At 45.2% G+C, this 19,280-nt stretch overlaps 1 protein-coding gene across 7 annotated transcripts; it reads left to right on the forward strand.

The window, feature by feature from the left end:
* Nucleotides 1–5,314, forward strand: LOC100280090 (uncharacterized). Of its 7 annotated transcripts, none has more exons than XM_020549682.2 (17): nt 1–309; nt 838–878; nt 1,058–1,118; nt 1,222–1,324; nt 1,400–1,502; nt 1,668–1,721; nt 1,833–1,895; nt 2,004–2,053; nt 2,135–2,225; nt 2,756–2,935; nt 3,128–3,215; nt 3,419–3,504; nt 3,593–3,700; nt 3,888–3,948; nt 4,025–4,113; nt 4,306–4,349; nt 4,952–5,314. In XM_020549682.2, exons 1-17 carry the CDS (start codon nt 162–164, stop codon nt 4,953–4,955), a joined length of 1,374 nt encoding a protein of 457 aa, XP_020405271.1. In that variant the 5' UTR covers nt 1–161; the 3' UTR covers nt 4,956–5,314. The 7 variants fall into 7 exon arrangements, with proteins under 7 accessions (XP_020405271.1, XP_035821702.1, XP_020405270.1 ...); XM_035965809.1 differs by having other exon boundaries at nt 2–309; nt 2,150–2,225; XM_020549681.2 differs by having other exon boundaries at nt 4–309; nt 1,222–1,318; nt 3,888–3,932; nt 4,952–5,312.
* The last annotated feature ends 13,966 nt before the right edge of the window (nt 5,315–19,280 follow it).

A 19,280-nucleotide genomic window follows, 5' to 3' on the forward strand; every position in this document is an offset into this window, starting at 1 on the left:
CCCAACCAGGATAGAGCTAGACTAGAGGAGGCATGCACCTGACTACCAATCACACCCGGCAGAGGCGCAGAGCAGAGCATACCCTTCCCTATATATAGACACACATTGAGATAGAGGGGCCTTCATAGAGATAGAGATAGACAGCTAGCTTCATCAGTAGGATGGGCAGCGACGAGGAAGCGGCGCTGCTGGTGCCGGCGGTGGAGGAGGGTTGCCCCGGGTGCGTGATGGAGCGGCGGAAGGCGAGCAGCAACGGCAGGATCCCCTACAGGGAGCTGTTCTTCGTCGCCGCCACCTCCCTCGCCTCAGGTACGACGCACGTAGACATCTCTACCCAAACAGTATAATGCCATCTGGTCATCGACTGGATTTGGTTTACTTCCCCCTTCTTCTTCTTCACCAATCATGCAATCACACCATGGTATGCAAATTAATTTACATATCCACACAGTTTAATTACACCTAATAAGCTAGCTAGCTAGCTAGCTCGGTCGTTATACGATGGCAATGGCGGCGGGACCTCAAACGCCTAACATGCATGCATACATAGAATGTTGGCAAAAGCACCGCTGCCAAGATCCCAAAAACAGCTAGGACAAATTATTTCCTGAAACAAAGAGGAAGAGGGAATTGTTCCTGAAAGAAATTAGCTAGGCCGGCGCCGGCCCAGCAGCTTGTTTGCATTGCCTACCTTTCAGATGGATCTGCATCCGTGCATGCAAATAATGCATCAACCTACCCCGCACGTGCTTCTTCACTAGCTTTTCACTAGCTTTCTGGTTTGATCTGGATCTGACTTGTTTTTTTCTTTATTCCGTTTGTGCCTTCTTTTCCCAGCTTTACCGATCACGTGCCTCTTCCCCTTCTTGTATTTCATGGTACGCCATTGTCCTCTCTCTCTCTCACTTACTGCACCCAAGCAGTTTGCTCGGCCTGAACTGAACCTCAAGCCATTCAAACTGATGTCGACGGACGCTCGCCATTAACTTAAAAATGGAGCATTGTGCTGTCTAGCTCATGCTCATCGGTGGTGATCCACTCCTAACTTCTGACACAGGTAAGGGACTTCCGCGTCGCTGAAACAGAGGAAGACATCGGATTCTATGCTGGTTTTCTTGGTATATGCTTCTCGCCTCACTGACCACTGGTCTGCAATCTGAACATGGTCAAAACAAGATACAATGTACTGACTGCCGTCTCCCCCCATCCCATGAACTGCAGCTGCGTCGTACATGGTGGGCAGAGGCTTCTCTTCCATCTTCTGGGGCGTCATCGCAGACCGCGTTGGACGGAAGCCTGTCATCACGTTTTCGATACTGTCCGTGTACGTACGTATCGTCAGATCATCTATCTATCAGAAATTAATCTGGATTTCTATTACCGATGCATTATATTGCAGGGTCGTATTCAGCGCGCTGTTTGGTCTGAGCACGACGTACTGGATGGCGATCGCCACGAGGCTCGTGCTGGGCGCTCTCAACGGCCTGCTCGCCCCGATAAAGGTCAGGGTCCGGTGTTTCAGCAAGAACTCATCTCGTCTGCTACATTAACTCGTGTGTTTATTTGGAAAAAGAAGAAGTTTGCATGCATGCTGAATCTGATCGAATTCAGTTGCGTCTGTATGTATGTATGTATGTATGTATGTATATGTCTACGAACAATTTCAGGCGTACTGCGTTGAAGTTTGCCAGACCCAGCACCAGGCGCTTGGACTCTCGCTTGTAATAATCTCATCAACGACCGAGCTCTTCATCGTTTAATAAACAACTCTTCCGTTTTTTTTTCAAGATCAGTCTAACTGCTGAGTGCATGTGCTTCGGCCGCGTACGTAGGTGAACACGGCATGGGCTCTGGGTCTCATTGTTGGTCCAGCTCTTGGAGGCTACCTTTCGCAGGTACCAACCAGCGGCTGTTCAAAAGAGAAAGAAATGGAATTTTTGAAGGAAAAAAGAAAGAAAGAAAGTCTTGTTTTCTTACTGCAGTCTCCTTTTTTTCCCCCGCAGCCAGCTGAGAAATATCCTCACGTGTTTTCCAAAGACTCTGTATTTGGCAGGTACCAACCTTTGTTGACCATTTCAGTACTACAAATTGCTAGGAATTAGTGAAGCGCATTTTTTTTTTTGACAAGAACTAGTGATGCACAATGCAGATTTCCATACCTTTTGCCCTGTCTAAGTGTATCAGCGTTTGCTACACTTGTCCTGATAAGCTGTGAGTGGCTTCCGGTATGTATCAACACTCTTTAGCCTACACAAAAGCCATGATGGTTTAAATTTTATTCCTTTGGAAATCACTAACACTGCTACTCGTCTGAATATATTACAGGACATTGTCATTTTCGTAGAAAAATATGCTTGCCATGTATTTCTACTGTACACTGGCAAAACAATAAATAGTACTATCATTCAAGGCACCCTTTTTTTTTAGATAATGGAACAGAAATAAGGTCCCAGCCTCTACACCATCCAAGACAGCGTACACAGCGTATCGATACATCCAACAAGCGCTTAGGCTCACAAACAGACTCAAAAAACCAAGTTTACCCAAGACAGCTAGACGACTAGGCCGCAATTCTATTTGAGAACTTCCACCCAAACTTAGCGAACACCTCCATAACGACCGACTCCAATAAGCGGCATGCCCTGTTCAGATCGGTCCTCGCGTCCTCGTCTCTAAGCAGCAGCGACCAAGAACGATTCAAGGCACCCTTTTAAGCTAAATATTCTTACAAAATATCACTTTGACTGTATCACAGGAGACTATACACAAGCATAAGGTTCCCGAAATGGACACCAAAGCATTCAAAGCCCTGTCGTCAAAAGAGGGCTATTGCGATCCACCTCGCAAGAAGAAGAGCTTGCTCCAGAACAGGCCTTGGATATCAACCCTGCTACCTTACTGCTTTTTCAGTCTTCATGACACAGCATATAGTGAGGTACAAAAAGAAAAAAAACGTAGTTTTCTCAGAATCCCTGTCTTGTTTAGCAAACTGATGCTCAGTGGGGTGTTTTTAGTTTCGAATGATGCTCAGTAAGCCTGTATTCCTCATGAGTTCAAACATCTTGTTTTTTGTCTGTCTAGTACTGCTTTAATTAACTACCTAATTTCATCTTGCTCTCAACACCAGATACTTTCCTTATGGGCTGTGAGCGACCGGAAGTATGGCGGCCTTAGCTTCTCGACTGAAGATACTGGTCAGGTTCTTGCTATGGCAGGTACGTACAACGTACTCCATCCCTCTGCCCTTGGATCCATTGGTGAATTTTTTTCCATGGATCTCTTTTCGAAACATTTTTTTTCATGAATCTCGAAGGTGGATTTTTGCAGTATTTATGTATGTATAGACACTGATATGGATTTCTCCTTCCATTCTCTTTATAACTGGGTTTTTAATTTCCTCCCTCCATTTCATTTTCAGGCGCTAGTCTTCTAGTGTACCAGCTTGTCATTTATCGCTGGGTCCATAGGATTCTTGGGACAGTCAACTCAGCACGTATTGCATCTGTAAGTTGTCACCTACCGTGTCTTTAGAAAGCAAACATTACAAATTATATTAATGATCATAGCTTAAACTTCAAATTTGGTGTTGCAGGCTGTGTCCATACTTGTTCTTGCAACTTATCCCTTTATGACATACCTGTCGGGAGTGAAACTTTCCTTGGCTCTTTGTTCTGCAGCCATGATGAGAAGTGCTCTTGCGGTACGTTTTTTTTTCTTCCTTTCTTTGTTTCCTTAGAGTTCCAAGTTAATCAATGATAACTTGCTCAACAATTTATAAGCTAAAGATTCCTTTTCTAGGGACAAAATAGTGGCAAATGAACAGTGGTAGTTTTCCATGATTTTAAATGTGTTTTAGTCTACATAATCTTGTTTTGCAACATATACAGATCACTGTCACCACAGGAATTTCACTTCTACAGAATAATGCTGTGGTACGTATGAAATCAAGTGAGTCATTGGTTGGGATAGTATGCTTACACAAATCAAACAAAAACAATGTGATATATCTGAAACTGAATTCCAGTGCCAAGAACAAAGAGGCACCGCAAATGGTATATCGACAACTGCAATGTCATTCTTCAAGTCAATTGCTCCAGTAGGTGCAGGGGCTCTGTAAGTAACTATTTCCATCTCTCCATTCCAAACATTACATGGCTATAGTGTCATTCTATTTTTTTTTCTCGCCAATCATTTATTGTAACCTGGTAGAATGTTCTTAATTTCTAATAATGGCTGGATCCACTATCCAGCATTCAGCTAGCTAGCTGTCTATTCTAAACTTTGAATGCATATTGGACCATACAGATTCTCATGGGCACAAAAACGTCAAGATGTTGCTTTCCTGCCAGGTATCAATCTTACCATTAACTTGCACCAAGGTCTATTGTGTTTAGATGGTGAACTTGCCACCTTACTGTTCAGCACAAATTTGTTAGGCAGTTCTAGTTGGGAGGTTCTCGGGGAGTTAGCTGCTTTTCAGTGGAGTTGTAATTGGGTTATGGTCCAGAGACACTAGGCCCTCTCTCTGTCTCTTAAGAATGACATGTAGGTAGAGCTAAAAAAAAGAGTCCAATTGCACCATCTCTATATTAAGTAAATGTCCTTTTTTCCCAGAAGTTCTCAGAATTATTTGCAAAAAAGTATTGGCTACAATCTAGGAAGTTTTATCCATGAAATTTCCATTTATACGGGATCTAGGCATAATTCCTACCCCATTCTATATAGATTTTTATTTCATTGTATCACAAAATAACATAAAAATAAAACATGTGATTCTTACAAATATATCCATATGCTCCAAATGGATAAGAGATGTATGGATTTTCCGCTCAGCTCAAATTGTCTCATTTTCCTTCTGTTTGGACAATAAGAGATATAAAAGACTGGATTTCCCACCTTCCTATTTCTTCACAACAACTTCTGTATACTCATGGTTTTGCTGAATGTGTAGGTGATCAAGTGGTGTTCATGGTGCTGAATTTGGTGCAGCTTCTCGGGCTGATATCCACCTTTGAGCCCTTTCTAGTGTTACCTGCACTACCAGAGTAGTAGTAGTGTTAAGGCTACAGGACATTATGAAAATAAATGTACCTTGGCACATAGTTACAGTTGATCGAGTGCAAGACAGAAGGAACATGATTGTAGCCACTTGTTACACTACTAATGATGTCTGATTAGCCCAAGATTAAAAAAGAAGAATGTTTTATTAATTAGCAAACTTGATCTATTGTAATATCACTGTGACACAAAACCCATATTTCTAATCATATGGTCGTGGATGCTCAAAATGTGCAATAAAGTTGTGATATTCACATGTCTAGCAACATGCGCATGCGGTTGCGCAAAATGCACGGCTCTTCCTAGCGTCACACATATATCCGCGAGTTTCTCCCCGTTACACATCTTTCATATTGTTGATGCTTTTTCGGAGCGCCAAATACTCAAGAAGAACCGGCGGCGATGCTCTCTGTTCAGGCGCGGACGGTCCGCGACCTGGCGTGAGGCGGTGGTGCTCTCTGGTCAGACGCGGACGGTCCGCGGCACAGGGCCGGACGGTCCGCGACCTGGTGCAGGAGCTCGGGTTCCCTGCCTGACGGTCGGACGGTCCGCGCCCTAGGGCCAGACGGTCCGCGCGTGCGCAGGGGCGGCGGAAGATCGCCGGCGGCGCCTGGATCTCGCTCCCGGGAGGGACCCCGTCGGGGAGGAGAGATCCTAGGAGTTGTCTAGGCTCGGGCAGGCCGACCTAGACTCCTCTAATCGACGTAGAGTCGAGGAGAGGCGGAGAATTTGGGGATTGAGAGGCTAAACCTAAACTAGACTAGAACTACTCTTAGGATAAAATACGAAATAGAAGTGTTTGATTCGATTGATTATGATTACAAATCGGTCGTAGACCTCTCTTTTTATAGAGGAGGGGGGCTGGACCCTTTACACGACTGGATTCCGAGCTGATTCCGCAAATCTAGCCAACAAACATAGCACAAAACTCGGAACCCTAAACTGGTCTGCGCATGCGCGGACCGTCCGGCCCACAGGCGCGGACTGTCCGGACCGCGGACCGTCCGGCCTCAGGGCCGGACCGTCCGCCAGGCTCAAAATGGTGCTCAACATATGCCCCCTGCCTTTTGGTGGAGCTGAGCAAACCAAAAGCAACTAACTCGATGTGATTACATCGGTTTTCTTAGGCATCTTGCCACATACTAGGATGGTACTGTTTGAGGAAACGCCCATTCAAAGCCTTAGGCAAATCCTTGCCTTGTAATGTTTGTAGCAAATAGGCGTTGCCAGACATCACCTGTTTTACTTTATAAGGACCCTCCGAGCTTGGCGACCATTTCCCAAACTTCCGGTCTTTATTCCTTAGAGGCAGAATGGTCTTCCACACCAGGTCCCCTACTTGGAATAATTTTGCTTTGACCTTCTTGTTGTAGGCCTTGGCTACCATGATCTTGTCCTTTTCTATTGCTCCCAAAGCTATCATCCTCTTGTCGGTCACCTCATCAATATTATCCATCATTGAATTATAATAATCAGTAGCAGTTAGATCATTTTGTCTGGCGAACCTGACAGCATTCAAACTTATTTCCACAGGCAACACTGCTTCTTGCCCATAGACAAGCTCAAAAGGAGATACTTTAGTAGCCCTATGTTTAGATATTCTATGAGCTCATAAAGCTTCAGACAAAATCTTATGCCAATGTTTAGGATTATCAGATATCTTCTTTTTATCAAATTAATCAATGTCCTATTACTAGACTCGGCCTGTCCATTGGCCTGAGCATAATATGGGGATGAATTAAGCAGCTTAATTCTGTATAATTCAGCAAATTCACGTACCTCCTTCGACATAAAAGAAGTACCTTGGTCTGTAGTCAAGGTCTGGGGAATGCCGAATCTATGAATAATATGCTCAGTTATGAACTCAATTACCTCCTTGTGCGTCATGTTCTTTAAAGCAACAGCTTCAGTCCATTTGGTGAAATAGTCAGTGGCAACTAACACAAACCGATGCCCCTTTGATGATGAAGGATGAATTTCTCCAATAAAGGGCCCGTTTGGCAAAGCTCCAACTCCAGCTTCTTTAGCTCTAGATCCTGATCCTCGTGAGGAGCTGATCCTCCTGATTCTCCTAAAAAATCAGAATCATTTTTAAAACCGTTTGGCAAGTAAACTGATTCTTGTCTTCTGAGAGTTGGTGGTCTGTGGCGATGGTCTGTTTTACTCTTTGCAGTTCAACTTTATTACAAACCAATAAGTAGGATGCATATACGGGAAAAAGATATGAAACTGAAAGGGAAATGGTCCCTTGGGCCATTTCTAAGTATTTTGGTGATTTAGTGTCCAACACAAGTGCCTAAGTGTAAAAGGTGGACAAAGTACAAATCAAGAATAAAGGTACGTTTCTTAGACTTAGTACATTGTTTTATGGACTAATGTATTGTGTCTAAGTGCTGGAAACAGGAAAAATCCAATTGAAAATGCCTTGGCTCGAGCAGCCAAGACTTTGCTCAGTCTGGAGCACCAGACTGTCCGGTGGTGCACCTGAGAGCACCTAGAGGGGGGGTGAATAGGTGATCCTATAAAACTTTAGACTTAAGCCACAAAACTTGGTTAGACGTTAGCACAGTAATCGCCAAGTGGCTAGAGAGAAGTCTTAGCAAAACACAATAACCACAAGAGAATAATCACAGAGATGACACAGTGGTTTATCCCGTGGTTCGGCCAAGACCAACGCTTGCCTACTCCACGTTGTGGCGTCCCAACGGACGAGAGTTGCACTCAACTCCTCTCAAGTGATCCAATGATCAACTTGAATACCACGGTGTTTTGCTTTTCTTTTCTTATCCCGTTCGCGAGGAATCTCCACAACTTGGAGCCTCTCGCCCTTACACTTTTGATGTTCATAAAGAATCACGGAGTAAGGGAGGGATGAGCAACTCACACAAGACACAAAGATCACAGCAAATACGCACACACAAGACCCAGACTTGAGCTCAAAAAGACTAGCACACTAGAACGGGGCTCAAATCACTAGAATGTCGAACAAGTGCGCAAGAGTGGAGTGTGAGTGATCAAGAATGCTCAAAGGATGCTTGGTTATCTCCTCCATGCGCCTAGGGGTCCCTTTTATAGCCCCAAGGCATCTAGGAGTCGTTGAGAGCAATCTGGGAAGGCAATTCTTGCCTTCTGTCGCATGGCGCACCGGACAGTCCGGTGCACACCGGACACTGTCTGGTGCCCGATTTCTTTCCTTAACTGGCGCAGCCAACCGTTGGCAGCCAGAGAGCCGTTGGCGCACCGGACATGTCCGGTGCACACCGGACAGTCCGGTGCCCCCTTCTAGCCGTTGGCTCGGCCACGTGTCCCGCGCAGATCGCGCGGCCGACCGTTGGCCCGGCCGACCGTTGGCTCACCGGACAGTCCGGTGCACACCGGACAGTCGAGTGAATTATAGTCGTACGTCGCCGGTGAATTCCCGAGAGCGGCCACTTCGCTCGAACCAGCCTGGCGCACCGGACACTGTCCGGTGCACCACCGGACAGTCCGGTGCTCCCAGAGTGAGCAGAGTCTTGGCTGCTCGAGCCAAGACAATTTCAATTGGATTTTTCCTGTTTCCAGCACTTAGACACAATACATTAGTCCATAAAACAATGTACTAAGTCTGAGAAATATACCTTTATCCTTGGTTTGTACTTTGTCCACCATTTTACATTTTAGCACTTGTGTTAGACACTAAATCACCAAAATACTTAGAAATGGCCCAAGGGCACATTTCCCTTTCAATCTCCCCCTTTTTGGTGATTTATGCCAACACAATATAAAGTAAGTGGAACAAATACAATATCACTTCAAATAAGAACTCAAATCATTTGATTCAAATTTGACATATATGGATCACTTTTTGCCACCACTTGGTTTGTTTTTGCAAATCAAACTCAAATTTCTATCTCTAAGTCAAACACACATGTTAAGAGAGTCATTCCAAGAGAAATTGATTCAAGATTTCAAAAACTCCCCTTTTTCCCATAATCAACATTTCTCCCCACAAGAAGCCAACTTTTGACAAGAGAGACAATAAAAGAGTTTTGACAAACCAAAAGCTCTATTCTACTATTTTCAAAATCTCTCAAGTGAGTGGTAGCTGATTCATTTATCGCTTTGGCCTTTATTTTCTCCCCCTTTGGCATCAAGCACCAAAACGGGATGAATCCTGGCCCTTGAACCCCATTGCCTCACCAAAATCTTCAATAAGAATACAAAGGCAATAAGAGTACATGAGATGAACTTGGAATAAGTTACCCTCTCATCGGAGTGCAGTGGAAGTCTTTCATGGTCCAAGTCCACCTTTTCCCTTTCAATCCTTCTCCGAGACTAAATCATCAAACTCAAGCACATGGTTAGTCTCAAATGGTCAAGTTGTAACACATCTCCCCCTAAACATGTGCATCACTTTGCAACGGACTTGTGAGGTCCAGGGAGTGTTTGTACAACTTGAGCACCATTATTTAGCAACAATATGCATAAGGAACATGATCAAAGGCATAAACACATGTATGCTATAAATCAATCCAAGTTCCGCGAATCTAAGACATTTAGCTCACTACGCAACCTGCAAAAGGTCTTCTCATCTAGAGGCTTGGTAAAGATATCGGCTAGCTGGTTCTCGGTGCTAACATGAAACACTTCGATATCTCCCTTTTGCTGGTGGTCTCTCAAAAAGTGATGCCGGATGTCTATGTGCTTTGTGCGGCTGTGTTCAACAGGATTTTCCGCCATGCGGATAGCACTCTCATTATCACATAGGAGTGGGACTTTGCTCAGATTGTAGCCAAAGTCCCGGAGGGTTTGCCTCATCCAAAGTAGTTGCGCGCAACACTGTCCGGCGGCAACATACTCGGCCTCAGCGGTGGATAGGGCAACGGAAGTTTGTTTCTTAGAGTTCCATGACACCAGGGACCTTCCTAAGAATTGGCACGTCCCCGATGTACTCTTTCTATCGACCTTACATCCAGCATAGTCGGAATCTGAATATCCAATTAGGTCAAAGGTAGACCCCTTAGGATACCAGATCCCGAAGCAAGGCGTAGCGACTAAATATCTAAGGATTCGCTTCACTGCCACTAAGTGACACTCCTTAGGATCGGATTGAAATCTAGCACACATGCATACGCTAAGCATAATATCCGGTTTACTAGCACATAAGTAAAGTAATGACCCTATCATTGACCGGTATGCCTTTTGATCAACGGACTTACCTCCTTTGTTGAGGTCAGTGTGTCCGTCGGTCCCCATCGGAGTCTTTGCGGGCTTGGCGTCCTTCATCCCAAACCGCTTCAGCAAGTCTTGCGTGTACTTCGTTTGAGAGATGAAGGTGTCATCCTTGAGTTGCTTCACTTGGAACCCAAGGAAGTAGTTCAACTCGCCCATCATTGACATCTCGAATTTCTGCGTCATCACCCTGCTAAACTCTTCACACGACTTTTTATTAGTAGAACCAAATATTATGTCATCGACATAAATTTGGCACACAAAAAGATCACTGTCACAAGTCTTAGTGAAAAGAGTTGGATCGGCTTTCCCAACCTTGAAAGCATTAGCAATTAGAAAGTCTCTAAGGCATTCATACCATGCTCTTGGGGCTTACTTAAGTCCATAGAGCGCCTTAGAGAGCTTACACACATGGTCGGGGTACCGTTCATCCTCGAAGCCAGGGGGTTGCTCTACGTACACCTCCTCCTTGATTGGCCCGTTGAGGAAAGCGCTCTTCACATCCATTTGGAACAACCTGAAAGAATGGTGAGCGGCATATGCTAGCAAAATACGAATGGACTCTAGCCTAGCCACAGGAGCAAAAGTCTCCTCAAAGTCCAAACCTGCGACTTGGGCATAACCTTTTGCCACAAGTCGAGCCTTGTTCCTTGTCACCACTCTGTGCTCGTCTTGTTTGTTGCGGAACACCCACTTGGTTCCCACAACATTTTGCTTAGGATGAGGCACCAGCATCCAAACTTCATTCCTCTTGAAGTTGTTGAGCTCTTCTTGCATGGCCAACACCCAGTCCGGATCTAGCAAGGTCTCTTCTACCCTAAAAGGCTCAATAGAAGAGACAAAGGAGTAATGCTCACAAAAATTAACTAATCGAGATCGAGTAGTTACTCCCTTGCTAATATCACCTAGAATTTGATCGACGGGATGATCACTTTGAATCATCGCTCGAACTTGGGTTGGAGGTGCCGGTTGCGCTTCTTCCTCCATCACATGATCATCTTGTGCTCCCCCTTGATCACACGCCTCCTGTTGATGAACATGTTCATCGTCTTGAGTTGGGGGATGCACCATAGTTGAGGAAGAAGGTTGATCTTGCTCCTTTTGTTCCTGTGGTCGTACTTCACCAATCGCCATGGTTCGTATATCGGCCGTAGGAACATCTTCTTCATCTACATCATCAAGATCAACAACTTGCTCTCTTGGAGAGCCATTAGTCTCATCAAATACAACGTCGCTAGAGACTTCAACCAAACCCGATGATTTGTTGAAGACCCTATACGCCTTTGTATTTGAATCATAACCTAACAAAAACCCTTCTACAGCTTTGGGAGCAAACTTAGAATTTCTACCCTTCTTCACTAGAATGTAGCATTTGCTCCCAAATACACGAAAGTAAGATACATTGGGTTTGTTACCGGTTAGAAGCTCATACGACGTCTTCTTGAGGAGGCGGTGAAGGTAGACCCTGTTGATGGCGTGGCAAGCCGTGTTCACAGCTTCCGACCAAAAACGCTCGGGGGTCTTGAATTCTCCAAGCATCGTCCTCGCCATATCGATTAGCGTCCTGTTCTTCCTCTCTACCACACCATTTTGTTGTGGTGTGTAGGGAGCGGAGAACTCGTGCTTGATCCCTTCCTCCTCAAGGTATTCCTCCACTTGAAGGTTCTTGAACTCGGACCCATTGTCGCTCCTTATCTTCTTCACCTTGAGCTCAAACTCATTTTGAGCTCTCCTTAGGAAGCGCTTGAGGGTTCCTTGGGTCTCAGACTTATCCTGCAAAAAGAATACCCAAGTGAAGCGGGAAAAATCATCCACAATGACTAAACCATACTTACTTCCCCCTATGCTTAGATAAGTGACGGGTCCGAAGAGGTCCATATGTAGCAGCTCCAGGGGCCTTGATGTTGTCATCACATTCTTGCTGTGATGTGCTCCTCCCACCTGTTTACCTGCTTGACATGCTGCACAAGGTCTATCTTTTTCGAATTACACGTTAGTTAAACCTATCACATGTTCTCCCTTTAAAAGCTTGTGAAGGTTCTTCATCCCCACATGTGCTAAGCGGCGATGCCACAGCCAGCCCATGTTAGTCTTAGCTATTAAGCATGCATCTAGACCGGCCCCCTCTTTCGCAAAATCAACTAAATAAAGTTTGCCGTCTAATACACCCTTAAAAGCTAGTGAACCATCACTTCTTCTAAAGACAGACACATCTACATTAGTGAATAGACAATTATATCCCATATTGCATAATTGACTAACAGACAACAAATTATATCCAAGAGACTCAACTAAAAACATATTAGATATAGAGTGCTCATTCGATATTGCAATTTTGCCTAATCCTTTCACCTTGCCTTGATTCCCATCACCGAATATAATTGAATCTTGGGAATCCTTGTTCTTGACGTAAGAGGTGAACATCTTCTTCTCCCCTGTCATATGGTTTGTGCATCCGCTATCGATAATCCAGCTTGAACCCCCGGATGCATAAACCTGCAAGGCAAATTTAGGCTTGGGACTTAGGTACCCAACTCTTGTTGGGTCCTACAAGGTTAGTCACAATTGTCTTAGGGACCCAAATGCAAGTTTTATCACCCTTGCATTTTGCCCCTAATTTCCTAGCAACTATCTTCCTATCCTTTCTACAAATAGGAAAGGAAGCATTTAAAGCATGATATATTGTAGAAGGACCATCCATAACTTTTCTAGAAACATGAACAATATTCTTTCTAGGCACATGATGAACATATCTCCTAGACATATCTCTATCATGCATATAAGAAGAACTAGAAGCAAACATAGCATGTGAATCATAAGCATGTGAATTATAACTTCTATAGTCATTTCTAGCATGTCTCCTATTATGATACATAAAAGCATGGTTCTTTTTAGTACTACTTGCCATAGGAGCTTTCCCTTTCTCCTTGGCGGGGATGGGAACCTTATGGCTTGTTAAGTTCTTGGCTTCCCTCTTGAAGCCAAGTCCATCCTTAATTGAGGGGTGTCTACCAATCGTGTAGGCATCCCTCACAAATTTTAGCTTATCAAAATTACTTTTGCTAGCCTTAAGTTGGGCATTAAGACTAGTCATTTCATCGTTCAACTTTGCAATAGAAGCTATGTGTTCACTACAAGCATCAATATCAAAATCTTTACATCTATTGCAAATAACAACATTTTCTACACAAGTTGTTGATTTACTAGCTATTTCTAACTTAGCATTCAAATCATCATTAATGCTCCTTAAGCTAGAAATTGTCTCATGGCAAGAAGATAATTCACAAGAAAGCATTTCATTTCTCTTAACTTCTAAGGCATGAGATTTTTGTGCTTCTACAAATTTGTCATGTTCTTCATACAACAAGTCCTCTTGTTTTTCTAAAAACCTATTCTTATCGTTCAAGGCATCAATCAATTCATTAATTTTATCTACCTTGGTTCTATCTAGGCCCTTAAATAAACATGAATAATCTATTTCATCCTCATCACTAGATTCGTCCTCACTTGAAGAAGCATAAGTAGAGTTTCGAGTACATACCTTCTTCTCCCTTGCCATAAGGCATGTATGACGCTCGTTGGGGAAGAGGGATGACTTGTTGAAGGCGGTGGCGGCGAGTCCTTCATTGTCGGAGTCGGAAGAGGAGCAATCCGAATCCCACTCCTTGCCTAGATGCGCCTCGCCCTTTGCCTTCTTATAGTTCTTCTTCTTCTCCCTCTTGTTCCCTTGATCCTGATCACTATCATTGTCAGGACAGTTAGCAATGAAATGACCAAGTTTACCACATTTGAAGCATGAGCGTTTCCCTTTTGTCTTGGTCTTGCTTGGCTGCCCCTTGCGACCTTTTAGCGCCGTCTTGAATCTCTTGATGATGAGAGCCATCTCTTCATCATTAAGTCCGGCCGCCCAATTTGTGCCACCTTGCTCGGTAGCGTCTCCTTGCTTCTTGTTGCCTTGAGAGCAAGAGGTTGAGGCTCATTGATTGGACCATTTAATGCGTCGTCCACGTATCTTGCTTCCTTGATCATCATTCGCCCGCTCACGAACTTTCCAAGTATCTCCTCGGGCGTCATCTTGGTGTACCTAGGATTCTCACGAATATTGTTTACAAGATGAGGATCAAGGACAGTAAAAGACCTTAGCATTAGGCGGACGACGTCGTGGTCCGTCCATCGTGTGCTTCCATAGCTTCTTATCTTGTTGACAAGGGTCTTTAGCCGGTTGTACGTTTGAGTTGGCTCTTCTCCCCTTATCATAGCGAATCTCCCAAGTTCGCCTTCCACCAACTCCATCTTGGTGAGCATTGTGACATCATTCCCCTCATGTGAGATCTTGAGGGTGTCCCAGATCTGCTTGGCATTGTCCAAGCCGCTCACTTTGTGGTACTCATCCCTGCACAATGAGGCTAGCAACACAGTAGTAGCTTGTGCGTTTTTATGAATTTGCTCATTGATAAACATGGGACTATCACTACTATCAAAATGCATTCCATTTTCTACTATCTCCCATATGCTAGGATGGAGAGAGAACAAGTGACTACGCATTTTGTGACTCCAAAATCCGTAGTCTTCTCCATCAAAATGAGGAGGTTTACCAAGTGGAATGGATAATAAATGAGCATTTGTACTTTGCGGAATACGAGAGTAGTCAAAAGAAAAGTTTGAATTAACCGGTTTCCTTCTCTCACAGTCGTTGTCGTCGTTGTCCTTTTGGGAAGAAGTGGACTCATCGTTGTCGTCGTAGTAGACGATCTCCTTGATGCGTCTTGTCTTCTTCTTCTTCCCATCTTTGCGTCTGTGGCCCGAGCCCGAGTCGGTAGGCTTGTCATCCTTCGGCTCGTTGACGAAGGACTCCTCCTTGTCGTTGATCATGATTCCCTTCCCCTTAGGATCCATCTCTTCGGGCGGTTAGTCCCTTTCTTGAAGAGAACGGCTCTGATACCAATTGAGAGCACCTAGAGGGGGGGGTGAATAGGTGATCCTATAAAACTTTAGACTTAAGCCACAAAACTTGGTTAGACGTTAGCACAGTAATCGCCAAGTGGCTAGAGAGAAGTCTTAGCAAAACACAATAACCACAAGAGAATAATCACATAGATGACACAGTGGTTTATCTCGTGGTTCGGCCAAGACCAACGCTTGCCTACTCCACGTTGTGGCGTCCCAACGGACGAGAGTTGCACTCAACTCCTCTCAAGTGATCCAATGATCAACTTGAATACCACGGTGTTTTGCTTTTCTTTTCTTATCCCGTTCGCGAGGAATCTCCACAACTTGGAGCCTCTCGCCCTTACACTTTTGATGTTCACAAAGAATCACAGAGTAAGGGAGGGATGAGCAACTCACACAAGACACAAAGATCACAGCAAATACGCACACACAAGACCCAGACTTGAGCTCAAAAAGACTAGCACACTAGAACGGGGCTCAAATCACTAGAATGTCGAACAAGTGCGCAAGAGTGGAGTGTGAGTGATCAAAAATGCTCAAAGGATGCTTGGTTATCTCCTCCATGCGCCTAGGGGTCCCTTTTATAGCCCCAAGGCATCTAGGAGCCGTTGAGAGCAATCTGGGAAGGCAATTCTTGCCTTCTGTCGCATGGCGCACCGGACAGTCCGGTGCACACCGGACACTGTCCGGTGCCCGATTTCTTTCCTTAACTGGCGCAGCCGACCGTTGGCAGCCAGAGAGCCGTTGGCGCACCGGACATGTCCGGTGCACACCGGACAGTCCGGTGCCCCCTTCTAGCCGTTGGCTCGGCCACGTGTCCCGCGCAGATCGCGCGGCCGACCGTTGGCCCGGCCGATCGTTGGCTCACCGGACAGTCCGGTGCACACCGGACAGTCCGGTGAATTATAGTCGTACGTCGCCGGTGAATTCCCGAGAGCGGCCACTTCGCTCGAACCAGCCTGGCGCACCGGACACTGTCCGGTGCACCACCTGACAGTCCGGTGCTCCCAGACTGAGCAGAGTCTTGGCTGCTCGAGCCAAGACAATTTCAATTGGATTTTTCCTGTTTCCAGCACTTAGACACAATACATTAGTCCGTAAAACAATGTACTAAGTCTGAGAAATATACCTTTATCCTTGGTTTGTACTTTGTCCACCATTTTACATTTTAGCACTTGTGTTAGACACTAAATCACCAAAATACTTAGAAATGGCCCAAGGGCACATTTCCCTTTCAGCACCGGACAGTGTCCGGTGCGCCAGGCTGGCTCGAGCGAACTGGCCGCTCTCGGGAATTCACCGGCGACGTACGACTATAATTCACCGGACTGTCCGGTGTGCACCGGACTGTCCGGTGAGCCAACGGTCGGCCGGGCCAACGGTCGGCCGCGCGATCTGCGTGGGACACGTGGCTGAGCCAACGACTAGAAGGGGCACCGGACTGTCCGGTGTGCACCGGACATGTCCGGTGCGCCAACGGCTCTCTGGCTGCCAACGGTCGGCCGCGCCATTTAAGGAAGGAAATTGGGCACCGGACAGTGTCCGGTGCGCCAGTCGACAGAAGGCAAGATCAGCCTTCCCAGATTGCTCTCAACAGCTCCTAGCTGCCTTGGGGCTATAAAAGGGACCCCTAGGCGTATGGAGGAGAAACCTAAGCATCCTTTGAGCATTCTTGATCCCTCACACTCCACTCTTGCACACTTGTTCGACATTCTAGTGATTTGAGCCCCGTTCTAGTGTGCTAGTCTTTTTGAGCTCAAGTCTGGGTCTTGTGTGTGCGTATTTGCTATGATCTTTGTGTCTTGTGTGAGTTGCTCATCCCTCCCTTACTCCGTGATTCTTTGTGAACATCAAAAGTGTAAGGGCGAGAGGCTCCAAGTTGTGGAGATTCCTCGCGAACGGGATAAGAAAAGAAAAGCAAAACTACGTGGTATTCAAGTTGATCATTGGATCACATGAGAGGAGTTGAGTGCAACTCTCGTCCGTTGGGACGCCACAACGTGGAGTAGGCAAGTGTTGTACTTGGCCGAACCACGGGATAAACCACTGTGTCATCTCTGTGTTGAACTCTTTGTGGTTATTGTTTTGTGCAAGATCTTCTCTCTAGCCACTTGGTGATTATTGTGCTAACACCTAACCAAGTTTTGTGGCTTAAGTTTTAAGTATTACAGGATCACCTATTCACCCCCCCTCTAGGTGCTCTCAATTGGTATCGGAGTCGTTCTCTTCAACAAAGGGACTAACTGCCCAAAGAGATGGATCCTAAGGGGAAGGGAATCGTGATCAACGACAAGGAGAAGGAGTCCTTCGTCAATGAGCCAAAGGATGACAAGCCTACCGACTCGGGCTCGGGCCACAGACGCAAAGATGGGAAGAAGAAGAAGACAAGACGCATCAAGGAGATTGTCTACTACGACGACAGCGATGAGTCCACTTCTTCCCAAAAGGACAACGACAACAACGACTGCGAGAGAAGGAAACCGGTTAATTCAAACTTTTCTTTTGACTACTCTCGTATTCCGCATAGTACAAATGCTCATTTATTATCCATTCCACTTGGTAAACCTCCTCACTTTGATGGAGAAGACTACGGATTTTGGAGTCACAAAATGCGTAGCCATTTGTTCTCTCTCCATCCAAGCATATGGGAGATAGTTGAGAATGGAATGCATTTTGATAGTAATGACAGTCCCATGTTTATCAATGAGCAAATTCATAAAAATGCACAAGCTACTACTGTTCTTCTAGCTTCCTTGTGCAGGGATGAATACCACAAAGTGAGCGGCTTGGATAACGCCAAGCAAATTTGGGATACCCTCAAGATCTCTCATGAGGGGAATGATGTCACAATGCTCACCAAGATGGAGTTGGTGGAAGGCGAACTCGGGAGATTTGCTATGATAAGGGGAGAAGAGCCAACTCAAACGTACAACCGGCTCAAGACCCTTGTCAACAAGATAAGAAGCTATGGAAGCACGCGATGGACGGACCACGACGTCGTCCACCTAATGCTAAGGTATTTTATTGTCCTTTATCCTCATCTTGTGAACAATATTCGTGAGAATCCTAGGTACACCAAGATGACGCCCGAGGAGATACTTGGAAAGTTCATGAGCGGGCGAATGATGATCAAGGAAGCAAGATACGTGGACGACGCATTGAATGGTCCAATCAATGAACCTCAACCTCTTGCTCTCAAGGCAACAAGAAGCAAGGAGACACTACCTAGCAAGGTGGCACAAATTGAGGCGGCCGGACTTAATGATGAAGAGATGGCTCTCATCATCAAGAGATTCAAGACGGCGCTAAAAGGTCGCAAGGGGCAGCCAAGCAAGACCAAGACAAAGGGGAAGCGCTCATGCTTCAAATGTGGTAAGCTTGGTCATTTTATTGCTAACTGTCCTGACAATGATAGTGATCAGGATCAAGGGAACAAGAGGGAGAAGAAGAAGAACTATAAGAAGGCAAAGGGCGAGGCGCATCTAGGCAAGGAATGGGATTCGGATTGCTCCTCTTCCGACTCCGACAATGAGGGACTCGCCGCCACCGCCTTCAACAAGTCATCCCTCTTCCCCAACGAGCGTGACACTTGCCTTATGGCAAGGGAGAAGAAGGTATATACTCGAAACTCTACCTATGCTTCTTCAAGTGAGGACGAATCTAGTGATGAGGATGAAATAGACTATCCATGTTTATTTAAGGGCCTAGATAGAACCAAGGTAGATAAAATTAATGAATTGATTGATGCCTTGAATGATAAGAATAGGCTTTTAGAAAAGCAAGAGGATTTGTTGTATGAAGAACATGACAAATTTGTAGAAGCACAAAAATCTCATGCTCTAGAAGTTAAAAGAAATGAAATGCTTTCTTGTGAATTATCTTCTTGCCATGAAACAATTTCTAACTTAAGAAGCATTAATGATGATTTGAATGCTAAGTTAGAAATAGCTAGTAAATCAACATCTTGTGTAGAAATTGTTGCAACTTGTAATAGGTGTAAAGATTTTGACATTGATGCTTGTAGTGAACACCTAGTTTCAATTTCCAAACTTAATGATGAA

The sequence above is a fragment of the Zea mays genome, chromosome 3 (assembly GCF_902167145.1).
Source record: "Zea mays cultivar B73 chromosome 3, Zm-B73-REFERENCE-NAM-5.0, whole genome shotgun sequence".
Lineage (NCBI taxonomy): Eukaryota > Viridiplantae > Streptophyta > Magnoliopsida > Poales > Poaceae > Zea > Zea mays.

What these genes read in the sequence shown, in the direction of transcription:
- LOC100280090 (XM_020549680.3), top strand. Translation starts at nt 162, where the DNA reads ATGGGCAGCGACGAGGAAGCGGCGCTGCTGGTGCCGGCGGTGGAGGAG. An exon ending in ATTCTATGCTGGTTTTCTTG is followed by an intron (nt 1,119 to 1,221) that starts GTATATGCTTCT and finishes CATGAACTGCAG; the next exon opens with CTGCGTCGTACATGGTGGGC. An exon ending in ACTCAGCACGTATTGCATCT is followed by an intron (nt 3,505 to 3,592) that starts GTAAGTTGTCAC and finishes TTGGTGTTGCAG; the next exon opens with GCTGTGTCCATACTTGTTCT.